Here is a 19,657-nt window from a genome sequence, read left to right on the forward strand (position 1 = left end):
GATTTATCCGTGATGTATTGAGGCTCATCACTATAATTGTGCTGATATTTATTTATCTTATGTCCAGTGGTGTTTGTTTTGTTAAGTGGGTGCATCAGTATTCAGTGTATATATTGAACTATATATTGAATACATATGTATAATTAAATATAATTGTTAACTCTTTGTGTTGAATTGTCCCTTTAATAAATAGGTAGTAAGGGTGGGGGATTTTAGCTCAGTGGCATAAGCACCTGCCTAACAAGCACGAGGTCTTGAGTTCGATCCCCGGTACCAAACAAGCAAAAAACAAAAAAATGTAGTAACCTTCTAGGCCTCCTCTTGTCAGTTTTGGCTTGAAGTCTGTTTTGTTTCAAAATGGGATAACTAATATACTTATAATGTACTTTTCCGTGCTTATTTTGGGGCTCCTGTTACATGGAATATTGTTTTCCATCCTTTAATTTTTTTTAGTCTTTGAATTTCTTTTTTGGATTAAATGTGTTTCCTACATATGTACAGCTGAGTTTTGTTATTCCTATGTAATTTTTTAATTGCACCTCCTTTTACTTGTAAAATCTTCCCAATTAGTATCTAAAGCCTCTGGTGCTTTTAGAAATAACAATTTCCTTATAGTGTTGGGTCTGAAGCTGTGATAAAATGGGTTACAAAAGTGAGATTCATACAGATGATTCATACAATCTTTACATCCACTAATCAATACCATTTTATTATACTTTAATTTTTTCATTTCTAATCATAAAAGCACTTTTCTAAAATGTTATAATTTGGGGGCTGGCAATATAGCACAATGGTAGAATGCTTACTTAGCATGTGGAATCTCTGGGTTTCATCCCTGATGCTATAAAAATAAACAAGAAAAAAAAATGCATATGAATGTAGTTGTTTGCCATATGACTGGATATTTTGATCCTCTCTTAAAATTAGAATTTTGTGTTTTGGTTGTTTTTGTTTTGTGCATGTGTGGTGTTGTTGTTTGTGATGCTATGGGTAGAATCTAAAGTCTCCGTGCTACCAGGGGCTCAGCAGTAGCGCTACTGTTTTTTGTTTTTTGTTTTTGTTTTGTTTATACCAAGGATCGAACTCAATCAGGACTCTGTGCTTGCAAGGCAGGCGCTTATGCTGCTGAGCTAAATCCCCGGCCCCAAATAGCTCTACTGTTGAATTGTATCTTCAACTGCAGATCCTAGTATTTTAAGGAAGTAGATGTTAGAGATGAGGAGAGAAGTCAGTGGCTTGAGAGGAAGACAGATTAAAGAGAAGGAAGATTTTTAAAAATTAAAACAGGGAGGGGGAGAAATGAGTATATTTATTTATTTATTTATTTATTTATTATTTTGTATTTTTCCAGTACCAGGGATTGAACTCATGACTGCCTGCTTGCAAGGCAGGTGCTTATGCCGCTGAGCTAAATTCCCAGCCCCGGAATGAGTATATTTAAAGGTAATAGTTTTTAACCCAGGCATATGTAATTGTCAATTTATAAACAAAGAATTTGGTTGTCTCAGAAAAACACCGAGTTCTATAGACATATATTTCTTCTCATGGCAAATAAAAAGTACTTCTTAATTGACCTGTGATAAAATTCTCTAAGTGTAAAGAATGGAGAAAGCATGTCAATTATGGTAAAATGATAGTACTATAATAGCCTTTATGCAAGAATTCAACCCCTTCTGTTTTAAACTTCCAAGGTTTTACTATGGCTAAAAAATATTCGGAAATTGCTGGGTTAGTCTTATATCTATCTAAAGTTTTTTTTCTTTTTTTTAATTTAAGGAGAAAAAGGAAAAAAAAAGCAGAAAAAGGGTACAAGTTATATAGAATTTCAGAAAAAAAAATAAACAGTAGGAAATCACTAGTTAATGGATTACATATTGTCATCTTAGAAATATTTGTTCAGGTTACAAGATTAAAGCATATAAAGTGGACATTCAAACAGCGAGATTGCAAACAGTTCTGTTCAATGATCCAACAAAACTCAGTAATATCATTGTGTATCTTATACTCTTAAATTTACATGCAGTTATACCATTTAGAGCACTTTCTTTTCCTCTTTTTTGTACAATGACTATTACACATTTTGGGTTTTATTGCTCCCACAGTTCTTACTGCTTTTTTTGGAAGAGAGTAAAACCAAATGTGACTTAATAGAACAGAATTGGTTAAATCAAAAGGGTGGACATAATAGATAATGTAAAAACATAATACAAGATGATCAACAATGGTTACCATAATGCCTCCCCCTATCTCAAAAAGAATTGCCTATATCATCAGTTATAATAAAACTGAAAAAAAAACAGTAAAGAATGAAACCAACAAAACCAAAACATTGGAGACATTATAGGTCTTCAAAAGTAGATAATAGTCAACCAGTATGGGCATCATAATGAATCCCACTATCCTCATAGCTGTTGCCTAAACTTTCAAACCTAGTACTATCAAGCAAAGCAGAATAGAGGAACATCAGTCAAAACAAGATGGTGAGAGCAATACAGAGCTTCAGTTCAAGTTAATAGAATATCAAAGTGGGTTACTATAATATATCCTGCTTTTTAAAATTTATTTTTCCTTTAATTAAAAGTATAAAAATAAAAAAGTAAATAATAAAATGGAGATTGAGATAAAAGAGGGCATAACAACAGTGCAGATCAAAACATAACCATTTAAGCAAAATAGTGTTTCACCACAAGATAATCCTGACATAAAAGTAGTTACCATATTGTCTCTTTCCTTGAGATCTTTGAGTATAACTTCGTATACTGTAACATCAAATATATCAACACAATGTGTAACCATTCAAGAGAATGACAATATTTCAGGGTATTTAGAATCAACTAACGGATAATGAACTATGGTTTCTGTATAATCTCCTTGTCTATAAAAGTTTTTGTTTAAAGTTATTCTGCTGGACATAACAGAATTTTTTGTTTTACTTGAAAATGGGTCTTATGTAGCTCAGATCAGCCTTCAAATTGCATTCCTCATATCTGAGCCTCTTGAGTGTTGGAATTGCAGGCAAGCACTACCATGTCCTGCTCTTTATAACCAAGAACTTGAAAGTCAAAAGAGCACAGTAAGCAATCTATAATGTACTTGTAAAAAGCATTGTTTCTGTAAAGTGCAGTAAAATGTTTGTAGATGAAAATAGAATTGTCCCAAGTGTTATTATTGTTTGGCTCCAAAGGTAAGCTAAGTGCTTTGAAGACACCAGACATCTAGAGCTCTGTACAGGATTTAAGATATTATGTACTTTTAAGAAAAAAAAAAATGATCTTGTGTGCATACTGCTTTTTAATGGGCTGGGGTTGATTTGGAAGCAGTTCTTGTTTTTGTGTTTGCATTTGATGTCTTTTTTCAAGATTTCTTTTGGAATCTGTTTTATCTACATTTTGATGTTAGAGTTAAACTTGTGATTTTTTAGTGGGAGAGCAGGGGCTATATCTTTTGAACATAAATTAAATTGTATTTAATGCGTCTGGCTAAAGAGGGTAATGAAAATGGCTCTAATCACCTGCTCCTTTCACCTCTTCATTTCACAGTGAGGCCCCCTATCTTATCTAGTGTACCTCTTCTGCCTTTCCCATGGATGATGAATTAGAGATTAATCTAACAAGTTAAAATAAACCTGTTGCTATCAGTCTATATAAACCACCATTTACCTTATAAGAGTATGAATACATATTCTTGCTTGTATTAGGTTAATTTTTTTCTTTTTGAGACAGGGTCTCACTATGCAATTCAGACTGACCTTGAGCTTACTTTGCAGCCCAGACTAGTCTAGAATTCGCAACAATCCTCTTGCCTCAGCCTTCCAAGTTCTGGAATTACAGGCATGCGCCACCATGCCCAGCTTTAAACGTTATGAAATAGTTGATACATGAATTTTTTTTTTTACTTTAAGTGGCAATTTTATATGATTCAAGCTATTAAATAATAAAACTGTGGTTACAGTAACTGCTTGATACGGTAATATGTTGGTTGTCAAACTCAGTTCTTTCCAAATTTATGTTGAACACCAAAAATTTCAAGAACTGAGCATATTTTTCCCATGAGAAATATTGGAAAATCAAATAATTGATTCTGAGGCCCCATAATTACACTTACAAATTCATTTTTCCAGAGCATTAACAAATTTTGCAATGATTTCTTTCTTTAATTCTATCATGGTTCTCACAGTTTTCCTTTTAGCCTTACTGCTGGTATCACTAACTTTCTTCGTTGTCATGGTTATGATGCTTTATGCAAATAAAATACAAAAAAAAGCACAGTGACAAATTTTTAATGCACTAATGCAAGCACTACATGTTGTTTGAGCGAGAGTGGCATTTAGACTGAAGCATCAGCCTGTGTTGTCTACGGCAGTGCAGACTCACTGTCAGCCAGTACAGGTTTTTTCAGGTTGGATTTTCCATTGGGTTATCAAGCAGAGTTAGGGATACCGAGCAGATTATTGTCAAACTTTGCTGTTTGAGTAGTGAAAAGTGAGAGCTTGGAGCTGTGGAACAGTTGAGGTACTGTATCTCTGTAGTTTAAATATGTTATGGCACTTATGAAAATACATTGTGAGTCATTTAAATACCAAAAATTCACAAATAGCACCTGCCAAATGAAATGTCACTCTGTGTGCCAAATCAGAACATTTATATGTACACCTCCTTTGCAAAACAAGGATACTTGAAAAATTTTGGATGGTGTCTATGTTTCTGAAAAGGGAACAGTTCTGCAGCCACATGAGTAAGATCCAGGAGTTATCCAGCCACAGAAACAGCTTCTGGATTCTAAGACCAATCTGTGATATTTTAATGAGATGATAAAAGGTCTTTAATGGAAAAGAAGACAAATATAATAAGCCAAAAATATTATTACAACAGATATTCATCATTGTATGATAAAGCATTAAGTGACTTTTTCCAAAAACTAAATTTGAGTATGAAAATGATAAAATTAAGAGGTAGTAGTTTATAATTCAAAACCTTACAGTAATTTGACCTAAAAAGCTATCAGACTTGAAAACCATGACCAATTAAGGACACTATAAAAACCACAACCAATTGAAAGTATTGATGACAGATCTATAGGTAACAGAGTATTCTTCTCCTGACAAATTGTGGGAATGCTATTTGTATGACAGCCCTAAGTCCTAATAGGATTTTGAATGAGAGGCCCCAGTAAAACCCAGAATTGTATTAATTTTATAGATAACACTGAATAATCACTTATTCTACAGGTTGCTACCAACCCTAAGTCTTACATAGAAATACAAACTAAGGTTTTGTAACATTTACCAAAATTAAATAGCTTCTGTTTTTCTTTTAGCTCAAGGTATATCGAGAGCACACTGGCTTAAAGTGGTAGATTTTGGGCCATTTTTAAAAAATTATAGTTTTAAAAAATAGCTATTTGGTTTCTATGATGGAGAAATTCATTCTCTTTTCTACTTTCCATTGGGTACATTAAAAATTTAGAGTAGCAATTTAAGGTCCCTTGTAAAGATGAAATAAAAGAGACTGGATTTTCTTTTTCTGCCCTAAACAATTAAAAAAACTAGACAAAGGTATATGGAATAGTAGCACTTGAGATATTAGACATCAGGAAACAAAAGAAAATCAAGGTAAGTCCTTGATTTGTTCAGTTTCCTAGAAAATGTTAACCAGGTCACAGTACAGACAGGTAAAACCCAAGTAAGTCCTGACAGGCTCCCTGATTTGAGGAGGTGAAGCTGGTAGTTCAGGATGACTCAAGTATGTAGGACACAGAAAGAAACCATCAGATATCTAAAAAACTGTTCCCTTAAGTATTCAGGAGAGTACTTGATACACACATACATTTATGAACATTTGGGAAAAGAGCCACCTAAAATAATTATATAGAATAGTATCCAGGTTCATGCAGGGCCAGAAAAAGTGCCTCTTCACACCAGCCAGAACAGAAAATCCAGTCATTCAAAGGACATTTGGTAAAATGTACTGTAGCTTGCATTAGAGGTGGGAAGAAATTGACCCTTTACTGAGAACAACTCTAGTCCTACATATGCAAGACTCAGCAGGACCAAACTATTTCCTAGTCATTTAAACTACATCGCAGAGCAAAGCTCAAGATTATTTGTAGGAGTTCAAAAATATTTATCAACCAATAAGGTAAAATTCACAGTGCCTGACATTTAATCAAAATTACTAAGTCTACAGAGAAGTAGCAAAGTACAAAACAGATTTAGGGGGGAAATTATTCACTTCGAATAGGCCCAAAGATGACACAGTGAATTAATAATTATTAAAACAATTGTGATTGGAGAGTCCAAAGAAAGACTAAACATATTAGGTAGCACTATCTTCTTAATTAAAATTTACATACTTTACATTCTTCAATACTGGTAGTAGTGGAATTTGTTTTGAAAAGATCTCACATCATAGCAGACCTAGTAAGATTTGTGCAATTCATTTTACCTTTTTAAAAAAGAAATACTGAATGCTAGTTACTGAAATATGCAGAAGTGGTTAGGGTTAAACTAGACAGGTATCTGCTACTTTGAAATGCATTTAAAATATATGTAGATAGAAGAATATATGTGATAAATATGGATAAAAGAATATATGTGGTGAAGAAAAATGCCCATAAAAAAGAAAAGAAAATGTAATTTAGCCTGGCCTGGTGGTATATGCCGGTAGTCCCAGTTTTGGGGAGGCTGAAACAGGAAGATCACTGCTAGTTTAAAGCCAGCCTAGGCTACAAATGAGTTCAAGGGCAGCCTGATCTGCATAGGAAGGCCTTGTCTAAAAAGGACAATAAAGGAAGGAAGGAAGGAACAAAAGAAAAATGTCAGTTTAAGTATTAGATGGTTTATATAGTCACCATCTATGGCCTCAAGAAACACGATTTCCAAAGGGATTCAGTCACCTACATGCCAGTGTTTTTCAATTTGAGAGGCTGTGCCTAGTGACATGTACTATCCAAAGGGAATTTTCATTCACCTTTTCCAAAAAGATAGTGAAAAACAGAGATAGTTTTGGGAAAGTACTGTGAAAGATACTGGAAAAGACAAATTCAACATCAGTGGAAGTGGGAAATTTGGGAGTTCATCCAGAAGTGTTACTTGGAAGAGGTTTCCCCCTTGATAGAGTACAGCTCCTTGTTGGTACATGCAAGAATTAAATTATAAATCTTGGAGACAGGAATAGGCAGAAAATGAACAAAATGCAAACCACACAGAAAATACTTCAAAGAATCAACAACTTGGATCCCATCTTATTAAAAAGTTTTTGCACTTAAAAAGAAATCACCAACAAAGTGAAAAAACCCACAGAATGGGAAAGTTTTAGCTAGCAATCCCTTAGACAAAGGACTTATATCCAGAACATATAAAGAATTGAAAAACAGCAAGCGCCCCCAAATTCAAAGACCCTCTCCAAAAATGGGCATCTGAGATAAACACACATTTCTCAGATGAAGATATACAAATGGCAAATAAATTCATGAAGAAATGTTCACCATCACTGGTTATTCAAGAAGTGCAAATTAAAAATGAGATATCTCACTCTGGAAAGAATGGCTTCCATCAAGAAATCAACTGATAACAAATGTTGGCAAGGCTGTGGGGAAAAAGAAACACTTCTCCACTGTTGGTGGGAGTGTAGATTGGTGTAGCCACTATGGAAATCAGTATGAAGAGTCTTCAAAAAACTAGGATGGCAAGTTCCTTTCAATCCAGCTATTCTCCTCCTGGGTATTTTCCCAGAAAAATTGAAAATGTCATGTTATATTGATATATGTGCACCCATGTTTATAGCATTTTTATAGTACAATTGTAGTAACTAAATCTTGGAAACAACCAAAATGCCTATGAACCGCAAAGTGGATGAAAAAGATGTGGTATTATTATGCAGTGGAATATTACTCAGCTATAAAAAGGATGAGCATGAGGCTTTTATAAGTAAAAGTTGGAGGCAACTTGACAATATCCTCATAAGTGAAATAAATCAGACTCACATTTGTAAATATCACAGTCTCTGTAGTATAAAAATAATAAAAACTGAGAGAGTAATAAGATCCAAAATGTATAATACATATTATAATAATGAAAGAGAAGGAAAGTGCTCTAAAGCATCTCTAAAGTTATGTCTCTAAAAGATATAACTATGTATAAGTGTGTAAGATAGGTAATCATAATACTAAGTTTTTGTTAGTTTGTCAAACAGAATAGTTTGTACTGTCATTGTTTGATTGTCCACTTTTTTATGCTTTGATTGTGTAACTTGAACAATTACTTCCTCAATAACAATGTGTAGTTTTATCAACTAGTGATTTCTTGGTGTTATTTTTTGAAATTCTGTATTATTTCTACCCCTTTTTCTGTTTTGCTTGTTTTCCTAAACAAAAAAAAAAAAAGAATTAAATTATAAAATTTGTGATTAAGACAACCTGAGCTAAACTTAAAGCTGACTACCTGGGGATTTCTCCGTTTCTTAGAAATTGACTAATGCTTACCAGTATTGTTTTTTACCTTTATAACACTGTTTTTTAAATGAGTTGGTTCTATTGCACATGCTTATGAACTCTTTGGGAAGAGGAAAAAAGAACTTACACGTACTTTTAAATTTGCAATAAAGATAATTTTTTGTGTGTGTGTGTCTTTTTCCTTTTTCCTTTTTATCGGTACCGGGGATCGAACTCACGACTGCCTGCTTGAAAGGCAGGCGCTTATGCCGCTGAGCCAAATCCCCAGCCCCGCGATAAAGATAATTTAAAAAAATAAGATAAAATAAAACTTTGGTGGTGGCAAATACGAGTGTTTACTGTCCATTTATTTTAGCTTTCCCAGGGCTTGAAATTTTTAATAATAAAGTATAAATCCTCATGATGGTTTTTAAAAATGTTTACAAGAGCATTCTAGAATGTGTTTTTAAACAAGATACTAATGGTAGATGGTAATGAATTTTTAGTATCTTCACATTAATTATGAATGAATAAAGATACATAAAAGTTTGTTTCACTGGATTATTACTGTCAGAAATTGAGGTTTTTCTAGTCCAGTTAAAACTGGATATTAAAATGAGATCTAAGTGATAGTCTATAAATTACCACCATTGATTGGCTCTTGATAAGTCAAAATGAAATGATTTATCAATTATATCTGATATCGTTATGTCTTTTTTTTTTTTTTTTTTTTTTTTTTTTCCTTTTTGAGATAGGGTCTTGCTGTGTAGTCCAGGCTGGTCTTAAACTCACTAAGCAGCCCAGGCTGTCCTCACACTTGTGGCAGTCCTTCTGCCTTCCACTCTGGAGTGCTAGTGTTACAGGCATACACCACCATGCCCCACTGATGTTACGGTTTTTAAAAATGCCTGTCTTGGCCAGGGATTTAGCTCAGTGGGGTAAACGCCTGCTTGGCAAGCATATGATCATGAGTTCAATCCCTGGTACCAAAAAAAAAAAAAAAAAAGTCACAAATGCCTGTCTTTTAGAGATGTATTCTAAAATATTTGCATAATAACAGTAGTATCCTTGATAGCTTGTTTGGAGGTTCCAGCAGGGGCACACAGCTACTCGTATACCCTTGACAGAGCAAATAGTCCTCTTCTCTTGAGGATGTTCAGCTTCTTGGAGCATGCAGCTTTGGGAGGGCCTGGCATAGAGCATTGAGGGAAATAGAGACACTCAGGTAGCCAGGCTAATCAACCTTGGTGAATGATGGAGTGATAGATGTTACAGCCATATTAGCCTCACATCCCAGTAGCATCTTAACATAGAAAAATATTCAGATAGACTGAACGGGGAGGAATGATGATGTTAAAAAAGAAAAGCTGGCAGAGTATGTGGACAAGGAAACTAGAACAGGTTTAGTTTTGACACTGACTTGAGAAAACATTTCTACAAATGATTGTTTATGGACTGAATGCCTCTGTCCCTCTCAAGGTGTTGAGCCTTCACCCTCAGTGTGATGGTATTTGGAGGTAAAGCCTTTTGGAAGTAATTTGGTTTGGATGAGGTCATGAGGGTAAGGATGAGGCCCCTTGATGAGATTAGTGTCTTTATAAGAGTAGAAAGAGACCAGACTTCACCTACTGAACATGTAAGAGTCCAAGGAAAATTTAGCCACGTGGGAGTCAGAAATTAAGTCCCCAACTTAATCTAACCATGCTGATAACTCTGATCTTGGACTTAGCTTGCAAAACTGTTAGAAACAGTGTTGCAGGATGGTTTTTTTTTTGGCGGGGGTGTTGCATTTTGGTTTGCTTTGGTTTTTGAAACAGGATCTTGGTATATAGTTCAGCCTGGCCTCAAACTCATGGTGATCCTCCTGCCTCAGCCTCCCAAGAGCTGGGAGTACACCGTGCCTGATTTGAAATAGTATGTTATTTATAGCTCCAGAGTAAAATAGTAATTGGTACCAAGAAATAGAAGATTACAATAACAAATACCTAAAAATGTGAAGTGGCTTTGGAACTGATTACTAGGTAGAGGCTTTTAAAAATCTTTCAGATGCATGCTAGAAAAAACCAAGATAGTCATGAAGAATTGCTAAAGACTTTTGATGAGGGCTCACAAAGAAAAGAGGACACAGAAGTAATCTTTAACAAATTTTAGTAGAAACATGAATAGTAATGGCCACTCTGAGGAGGTCTCAAAAAGTAATGAAAACCATCTTGGACAATAAGGAAAAGATAATCCTTGTTTTCAAGGGGCAAAATCCTTGTTTGAATTATATTTCTGTTCTGTGGAAGGTAGAACTGTTAAGCTATGAAATTAAAGATTTAGGGGAAATTTCTAAGCAAAATGTTCAGGAGTAGCTTGGTTTCCACTCTTGCTTATACAGTGCAGAAAGAAGAGTGAATTGAAGAAAGAATTGTTAAGCAAGAAGAGGCAGAACTTAAAAGATTTGGAAAATTCTCAGTCTGTCCATATCACGAAAAATAAGAAAGCATGTCTGTAAGAGAAAACTAAGGGTATTTCTGTTTGATAAGGAAGTAAGTGTGGATGTGACCATGGACCTAATCAACCATCTCAACATAAAACCAGGGATTATACTAGCAGAAACACTACCAGCTGCGACCAAAACAGTCAAGAGAAAATAAGACAGAATGAAGGAAGACTGTGAACAAAAGAAAAAGTTGCCCAAAGGCACCTCAAAGATCATCAGACTATCCTACCACAGGCCCAGAATCCATGGACCCAAGCAGTAAGACCACCTTGTGCTAAATTTTAAAGAACAGAACTGAGTCCACTCAGCAGAGCCTCATGTTAAGGCTCTGCCAGAGAGCTGACAGGGAGAGCTTGACCAAGTGGAAGAGATGGGCCACTGGTGGACCATGAGGATGATGTTGCCATCTCGATGTCTCAAAGCGAGAACTGCTGCTCCAGTGAATCTGGAAAGCAGAGGGCATTGAACCAAAAAGTTTATACGCAAACCTTGAGGTCTAACGGTGTTTACTTTGCGAGGGTTTGGACTTATTTGGGACCCATTACCCATATCTTCTGTTTTCTTCCTTTGGGAATAACAATATCCATGCTTGTCTCACCAATTATATTTTGTAAACATACAACTTAATTAATTTCACAGGTTCAAAGCTGAAAAAAATACACACTTCGGGATGATTCACAGTTTTCACCCTATGTGATAATTGAGATGAGACTTTGGACTTTAGAGTTGATTCTCGGAAAAGTTAAGACATTTGGGACTGTCGGGATGGAATGAAAAAGACATGAATGGGAAGGGCCAAGGGAGGGGTGGAATATTATGGACTGAAGGTGTGTGTATCCCTAGAATTCATATGTTGAAGCCCTAACCCCCAATGTGGTGCTGTTGTGACAAGGACCTTTGGGAGATGATTAAGATGAGATCATGAAGGTGAGGCCCCCCATGATGTAATTAACGTTCTTTTAAGAAGACATAGTAGGGCTGCTTCTGTCGTTCATATGAGAAGACAGTCATGAGAAAGCCAGAAAGAGGACCCTCACAGAGAACTAGATTGGCCAGCACCTTGATCTTAGAGTTTCCAGACTCCATAATTGTGAAAAATAAATGTCTGATTTTAGAGCCACTTAGTACGTGTTATTTTGTTACAGCCATCTGAGCTAAAACAGTTTGAAAATGTTTTCTCCCATTTTGAAGATTGCCTTTCATCCTGTTGGTTGTGTCCTTTGATAACAGAAGTCTTATTTTTTCTTTAGGTTATGTGGTTTTTACCATCAAAGTCACAAGATCATTGCCAGGTTCAGTGTTATGAAGCTTGTCTGATAAATTTTCTTCTAGGAGTTTATGAAGTTCTTGCCTTTAGATCTCCAACCTATTTTGAGTTCCTTTTTGTACATGGTATAAAATAGAATCTTTTTTTGCATGTGCATATCCAGTTTTCAAGATACAATTTTTGGAAGAAACATTTCTTTCCTCATCGAGTCATTTTTATATTTTACTGACGATCATTTGACCATGTACTGTTTCTGAAAGTTTTCTGAGCTTTCTGTTCCATTGGTCAGTTTGTTTTCCCTTATGCCAGTACCACATTGTGTTGACTTTTTAATTTGTTTAGAAGTCCAAAAATGAGAATCCTTCATCTCTGTTGTCTTTCAGAATTGTTTTGGCTGCTTAGAGTTCTTTGAGGTACCATATTAATTTTAAAGTGAATTTTTCTACTTTTGGCAAAAAAATCTTGAGATTTGGTAGACACTATATTGAGTTTGTAGATTACTTTGAGAAAAATGAACATCTTCAAAGTAGGAAGTTTCAAAACATAAACATTCGATGTCTTTCAATGGTGTTTTGAAATTTTTGTATTGAAGTCTTTTATCTCCTTGGTTAAGTTTATACCTAAACATTTTATAATTTTTGGTGCTTTTGTAAATGAAATCTTAACTTCTTTTTCAGATTGTTAGTCTTGCATTGCACAGTGGAATAGGTTCACTGGAATAGTTCGTTAACAGCCTAACAGCATATACAAACAATCCCTCTTGTAAATAAATTTTGGCTGATTCATCCAATGGACTATATATAGTAATGAAACTTAATGAACTAGGGTATAGAATTGACACTGATATTGTGTGTCAATTGTGTATCCTACAGTTTTGCTGAATTTGTTCCTTAATTGTATCACTTTTTGTGGCCTCTGGGGTTTCTACATGTAATATCTGTAAACAGGTCATTTTACTTCTTTTTTAACTTAGATGTTTTTTATTTCTTTTTGCCCAACTTCTCTGGCTAGAATTTCTTGTACTGTGTTGAACAGAGGTGGTAAAAGTGAGCATCCTTACCTTCTTCCTGATCTTAGAGAAAAAAAATTGATTTTTTATCATTAAGTATCATCTTCCCTGTGGGAAATTTTATATATGGCCTTTATTATGTTGAGACAGAGTCTTTCTATTCCTACTTTGTTAAGTATTTTTTCACTCAAGGATGTAGATTTGTCAACTGTATTTTGTACATTAATTGAAGTATTCGTGTGGTCCCTTTAACTTTTATGTTATTTTATTGAAGTATAATACGCACAGAGAAGTATATATATAATTGGTGTGCAGTTCAGGTAATAATTCAATAGTAATGACTATGTAATAGCTTCACAGGTCAAGATACAGAAAAGTATCAGCACTCTAGAAACTGCTTTATGCCTCTCTAGTCTCCATGGGCAACCATAGTCCTGACTTAGAAATACAATTGGTTCTACCTATTTTCAACTTTTTATAAAGTTAAATAGTATATATTCTTTTGTGTATGTTTTTCATTCATACTGGTTTTGAACTTTACCCATGCTATTCCCTGAATCACTAGTTCATTAAGTATCATTACTATATATAATCCATTGGAGGAGCCAGCTGAAGTTTATTTACAAGCATTAAGTTTGTATGTGCTGTTACGCTAACAAACTGCTCCATGCATTTCTTTTTGGTAAATACTAGAAATTCAATATTTTAGTATATGTGCCAAGTAGAAGTGAGCATTACTAGGAATGAATAGCTAGATCATAACTCAGTGTGCATTTGTTCAACTTTGGTAGATAATATAAAACTTTCCAAAGTGATTTTAGGAATTTTCATTTCTGCTCCATATGAGTTTCACAGTTATTCAAAAGCCTTACTACCTCCTGATATTGTCAGTCTTCATTTTTATCATCGTAGTGAGTGCATGGTGAAATGTCATTATGATTTTTCAAATTAACTTTTTCCTAATTTACTTTGAGAATCTTTTTATATTTTATTGGCCTCTTAAGTTTTCACTTTTATGAAAGATACATTCAAGTCTGTTAAATTGTTGCCAGTTTTAAAAAATCTGTTTGTAGGTGGCATGTAAATATTCTACACGTACTGTTTTTATATATGTTGTAAATATCTTCACTTACTCTGTGCCTTACATTTTATTCTCTTAAAGATAATAAGTATAGTTCTTAATTTTAATGAAGCTCAATGTATTGTTTTTCCTTTATGATTTAAGAATATATTTTGCATCCTACTTGTCTTTCTCTGTTCCTTAATTATGAAGACATTTGTCAACATTATCTTTTGAAAATACCTTTTGTTTTGCCTTTGACATTCAGATCTACAGTCTGACTGGAATTATATATTTTTTAAGATTTGTTTGAAAATTTTAGATTAACAAAAAAGTTGCAGCAATTGTGTAAAGATACTCAGGTTTTCTTCAGATTCCCAAAACAACAAATTTTATTGCATTGTTACTATATAGATAAATATCTGCATAGATATAAACATTGTTATACTGGAGCCATCCTGTGTACAAAACTAGACTGTTCAAAATTTACAGATATGCTGGCCAGTTTGTATACCAATGTATGCACAAGGTTATGAATTAAGATTATAAAGCATTTTTACATACTTTTAGCTTGAAATAGGCCTTATATGGGTTATTTACTCCCTGAAAGTTAACAACACATTGCAAACCATTCCTACTCTTTTTTTCCTTTGTTGTGTACATTAAATATTATACCATAAACATAAAAATAATGCATAATTAAAACCAATAGGCTGTAGTCACAAAAAAGATAAGAATAAAGAAAGTGAGTGGTAATGTTGTCAGGTAGTTCTTTTAGAAATGGCTTTCAATTAAAAGTATTCCAGATCCTTCTTGCCTCAAAGAATTGGATGAGAAAATGCCCAAAAAGATGCCAACAGTTTTATTTGAAATGCAAGGGGTGAAGGGGCAAGGGAAAAACTAGCTCTGTGGAAGAGAGGAAAGGATAAAAACAAAAGTAAAAGTGCACAGAGTGGGCTACTGTGCTAAGTCAAGATAGCGGACTCTTCATGGTATCTTCTCTTTTTTGTCACTCACATCTTGTAGGAGCCCGTAAGAAGTTCCCATGTGGGGTCCTAGGAATTATTTGATCCTGTCTCAGGATATTGTAATTGACAGGGCCCATGTGTTTCTTAGCCAGCTTTGCCATGCCTTACCTACTCTTGTCAGTAACAAAATTAGAAGAAATGGACTGAAAGAGGCTGCTGAAAGTATCCTCTACCCAAAGGAAAGAAATTTCCAAGTTAATAAATTCAGCATTTGAGTTGCAGGATTGAAGCTTCCAATTTTAAGCGTAAATAAAACCACCTTGTTGAGGGGCTGGGGATTTAGCTCAGTGGCATAAGCACCTGCCTTGCAAGCAAGCGGTCATGAGTTCGATCCCCAGTACCGATAAAAAGTTTTAAAAAGTAGGCAAAAAAACCCCACCTTGTTTGCATATAATGTGGATGAATGATCAGGCAAGAAACCATTTCATAGATAAAACAGATGTGTTGTAGTTTAAAAAGAATAAAATTAAAGATAATACTTTTAGTGAAATGGTGACATTAAAATTGCATGTAGCTACATACCCAATCTCTAATAGCACTTATTCTACAATTAATTCAGAGGTACAGTTTAAGAAATCTGTATTTATATGTTCAAAGCTTCCAGTCCATGTCTTGAAAGCAAAGTATGGATGAATACTTAGGGTTATATTGTAAAATTTAAGTAGAAACAGTGACCTGCAGTTTTAGTTAAATATATTGTATAGAATATTGCAAATAGAGTGAAGTAACAAAATAAAAATAGCTCAATAGACTTTATTGTTTAAAAGTTAAATAAATTTTTATTAATTTAGAATGAGCAAGATGGGATGGTCCATGACTCAAGTTATAATTATTTGGAAGGCAGAAGAATCACTAGAGCCCAGAAAATTGGGCCGCAAATGGCTAACAGTGTGACTCTATCTTTTAATTAAAAAAATTAAATCCCCAGCACCCTCAGAGAGAGTGACAAAAACAGAGAAAGATGGGGGTGGAGGGGAGAAGGAGGACTAAGGGAGGAGAGAAAGGTGCAGAAGGGGAGCAGAGGGCAAGGGAAAGGTTAACTTCCTGGAAATGCTTCTTCTTGTACTGAATTATGTGAGATGTAACAGGAAAAAATGATACATTGATTGTTTCTCATCTTAAAATTCTTTATTCTACAGAAGGAAATTATTTGACATGATTTAAAGTACTCAGCAGTTTTACATACTATTATATGTATACCGTGTGTGTGTGTGTGTGTGTATATATATATATATATATAGTTATATATATTTATCATATATATAGTTATATATATTTAAATATATATATAGTTATATATATTTATATATATAGTTATATATATTTATATATATTTAATATATATATAGTTATATATATTTAAAGTGTATCACTAATGGTCAGTCTTCTTGTGTGTATGTTTAATTGCCATTAAAAGTTTTTGTTTTCCTTTAGATAAATGATTTACTAATCCTTGAGTGTTTTTTAAAACTAAATTTAACCTTGTACCTTAATGATCACATGTGATTTATATATCCTATGTAAATATATATTTGTACATTATATTTAAGTGACATGCTTTTTCATTAAACAGTTAAACAATATAAAATGTTCTGTATTATTGCCTTAAGTGTGAAATCTTGAAATAGATACTTATATTGAATAATTTTAGTGTCTTAAAGTAGCTTTTGTATATCTGAGTGGAAAACTGTTTTCAACTTAATTTGTGTGTGAGTTTCTGCAAAGATGCAATATTTTAAAATATATAACAACTTTGCTCTTACAAAGTTAGACATCGTGATCCTTAACTGCAGAATTATGGATTGTATCCAGAAATTTTTGTTTTATCTTCCTGTGTAGATGTAATAAAATCCATGATTGTGCTTAGTTTTTTCATCTTAAAATGTAATCTGGTGGTGCTGGGGATTTAGCTCAGCGGCATAAAATGCCTGCCTTGCAAGCAGGCAGTCGTGAGTTCAATCCCTGGTACTGATTTAAAAAAAAATTTTTTTTAAATGTAATCTGTTAATGTTTTATTGGTTAGCATTGTGAAGAGTAAGATAAATAATCCTACATTGTGTCTTTATATGAGTGATACTGTATCAACAGTTAAACATAATATTTGTACTTTGGTCACTGAGATGATTTTGTTTATAGTGAAATAGATATATATCACTTAGAAAGGAATAAAACCAAGCTGGGAGTGATGGTGCATACCTGTAACCCTAGCACTGGAGGCTGAGGCAGGAGGATCACTGAGAGTTTGAGGCCAGCCTGGGCTACATAGTGAATTCAAAGCCAGACCAAACTACATACTACATAGCAATATTCTGTTTAAAAAAACCAAAGTAACCAAAACAAACAAAGAATAAAACCAGATTAATAAATAATGTATAAGGTTAGCACTTAAAACCTGAAGGTTCTGAGCAAATGGGCTTTTTGCCTGTGTCTGAGAAATTAGTAAAACAAATGATAATTCTTTTTACTGCCTTGATGAGGAGGATTCAGTCTTCATAATCATGTTATTTGCTCTTTTAAAAAAAAGTGGTTGTCAGTGTCTCTTCCAGTGTTGAGATTAAGGAGTGGTGGGTAAATTAAGAAACATTATGTAGTGATGGAATGGGTAAAAAGATATACAGATGCAGAATTTAAATAGCAGTTTCTGCTATATTAGCTTTAATATATCTTACTACTTTGACACTTGATGAGGTGCAATGTACATATTTTCTCGTTGAAGTATAATATATGTATTTTCTCGTAACGTCTGTTAACTGAAAAAAGTAGTTAACAGTATTTTCCTTTGACAAAAATATCTCTGTTAAATAATGAGACAAATCTTAAGTGTATTTTAATATATTTGAATAATATGTACATAAGTGGCTATATATTTTTGTCTTTCAGAGTTGGAGGGTTATCCAGTATATTAATGTCTTATCGATAATGGCAGAACATCCACCTCTACTGGATACAACTCAGATTTTAAATAGTGATATTTCTCTTCTGTCTGCCCCTATTGTAAGTGCAGATGGAACACAACAGGTAAGAAAACTAAAATGTTTGTTCAGAATGCTTTGATTTTTGTAAGATGATAAAATAATATTTTTGAAATAATAGTTTTGAAATTGTGAAGTATCTTGCTAATTAATAATCAGATTTCTTGTGTGTATATTTAGTTGCCTTTAAAGTTGTTTTGTTACTAGTCCTTCAATCTAAGTTTAATCTTTTAGCTTAATGATTATTATATAAATCCTTTCTTAAAGTCATTAAGGAATTATAACTTGATTATGCAATTGACTACATTATAAAATATAAAACTTCATCTTTTTTAGCTTCCTGACTTCTCTCCTCACCAGATACCTGTCCTCTTCTAAAATTATATACAAAATTCCTGAAAGTTGCTATATTCTGGTACCCTAACTCAGGACTTTAAAAGCATAGTTGTGTGGTTGCACTGACTCATTACCCAGTGCTTTTCTATAAGCATCTATTATGTGCCAGACAATGTGCTTATCTTCCTACTTATCTTACATAGTAAGTATGTTAATATGATAGATGAGAAAATGAAGACTAAGAGTATAAGAAATAATGGGGAAAAGGAATAGTTTGGGTACCTGTAATAGAACAAGTATTGTGCTAAAGACTTTATGATTTCATTTAATTCTTTTTAACAGTCCTATAAGATGGTTACACTTATCCTTTTTTGCAGATAAACAAAATAGGTTTCAGAAAAGCTAAGTAACTTCTTCAAGATCAAACAGCTTATGTGTCTGTGCTGTTATTACTTATAATGCCTCCCCTGGAAACTTGTTTTAAAAAGTCATATTTTGTTACTTTATAAACATAATTTCTATAATGGATTATTATGACTTTCTTACAAGATAAAAGTCTGTCTTGGTTACTTTTCTCTTGCTGCTGAGACAAAATACCTGACACCCAAAATTAGGAAAGGAAAGGTTTATTTAGCTTTTATATTCGGAGGTTTCAGTCCATACTCAGCTGGCTCCAGGGCAGTGCAAAGCAGTGTGGTGTGGCTAAGGGGCAGCCATTCATGGCGGTCACAAGCAGCAAGAGTGAACAGAGCGAAAAAGGGAGACATACCTTCTTCCTGCCCTTATTTCAGCACTGCCCCTGGGTGGGTATAGCACTCACCACCAATCCCAGTGCTAGACAGTGAACCAATCAGGAACGCTGGATGCAGCCATGTCCATGATTGCATGAGGCTTGAGGGGGCCACCTAGATACAAAGGTTCTGCTTTTTTAAACTTACTATTTAAAGTTCAGTAGTGATTGGCTTGGCTTGTAAATACTTCTGTTTTATGTAACAAATTATGTAACAGTATTTTATGTCATGGTTTTAATGTGTGCTCAGATAACTTTTGGTGAAAACTTCATTTCCCTA

At 33.9% G+C, this 19,657-nt stretch overlaps 1 protein-coding gene across 3 annotated transcripts in view; it reads left to right on the forward strand.

Moving 5' to 3' along the window:
- Nucleotides 1-19,657, forward strand: part of Fndc3a (fibronectin type III domain containing 3A) — a 174,440-nt gene that overhangs the window by 12,958 nt on the left and 141,825 nt on the right. For 2 of the 3 annotated variants that reach the window (XM_063232790.1, XM_063232791.1), the window contains exon 2: nucleotides 18,160-18,297. In XM_063232790.1, the coding sequence (XP_063088860.1) occupies nucleotides 18,199-18,297 (99 nt within the window). In that variant the 5' untranslated portion in view covers nucleotides 18,160-18,198. Of the gene's footprint in view, nucleotides 1-1,376; nucleotides 1,444-18,159; nucleotides 18,298-19,657 lie in introns of those variants that run through there. The other variant, XM_063232792.1, reaches the window with a different exon arrangement.

Source organism: Cavia porcellus, unplaced genomic scaffold (genome assembly GCF_034190915.1).
Source record: "Cavia porcellus strain 051 isolate PalLab524CR breed Dunkin Hartley unplaced genomic scaffold, mCavPor4.1 scaffold_21, whole genome shotgun sequence".
NCBI classification, from domain to species: Eukaryota; Metazoa; Chordata; class Mammalia; order Rodentia; family Caviidae; genus Cavia; species Cavia porcellus.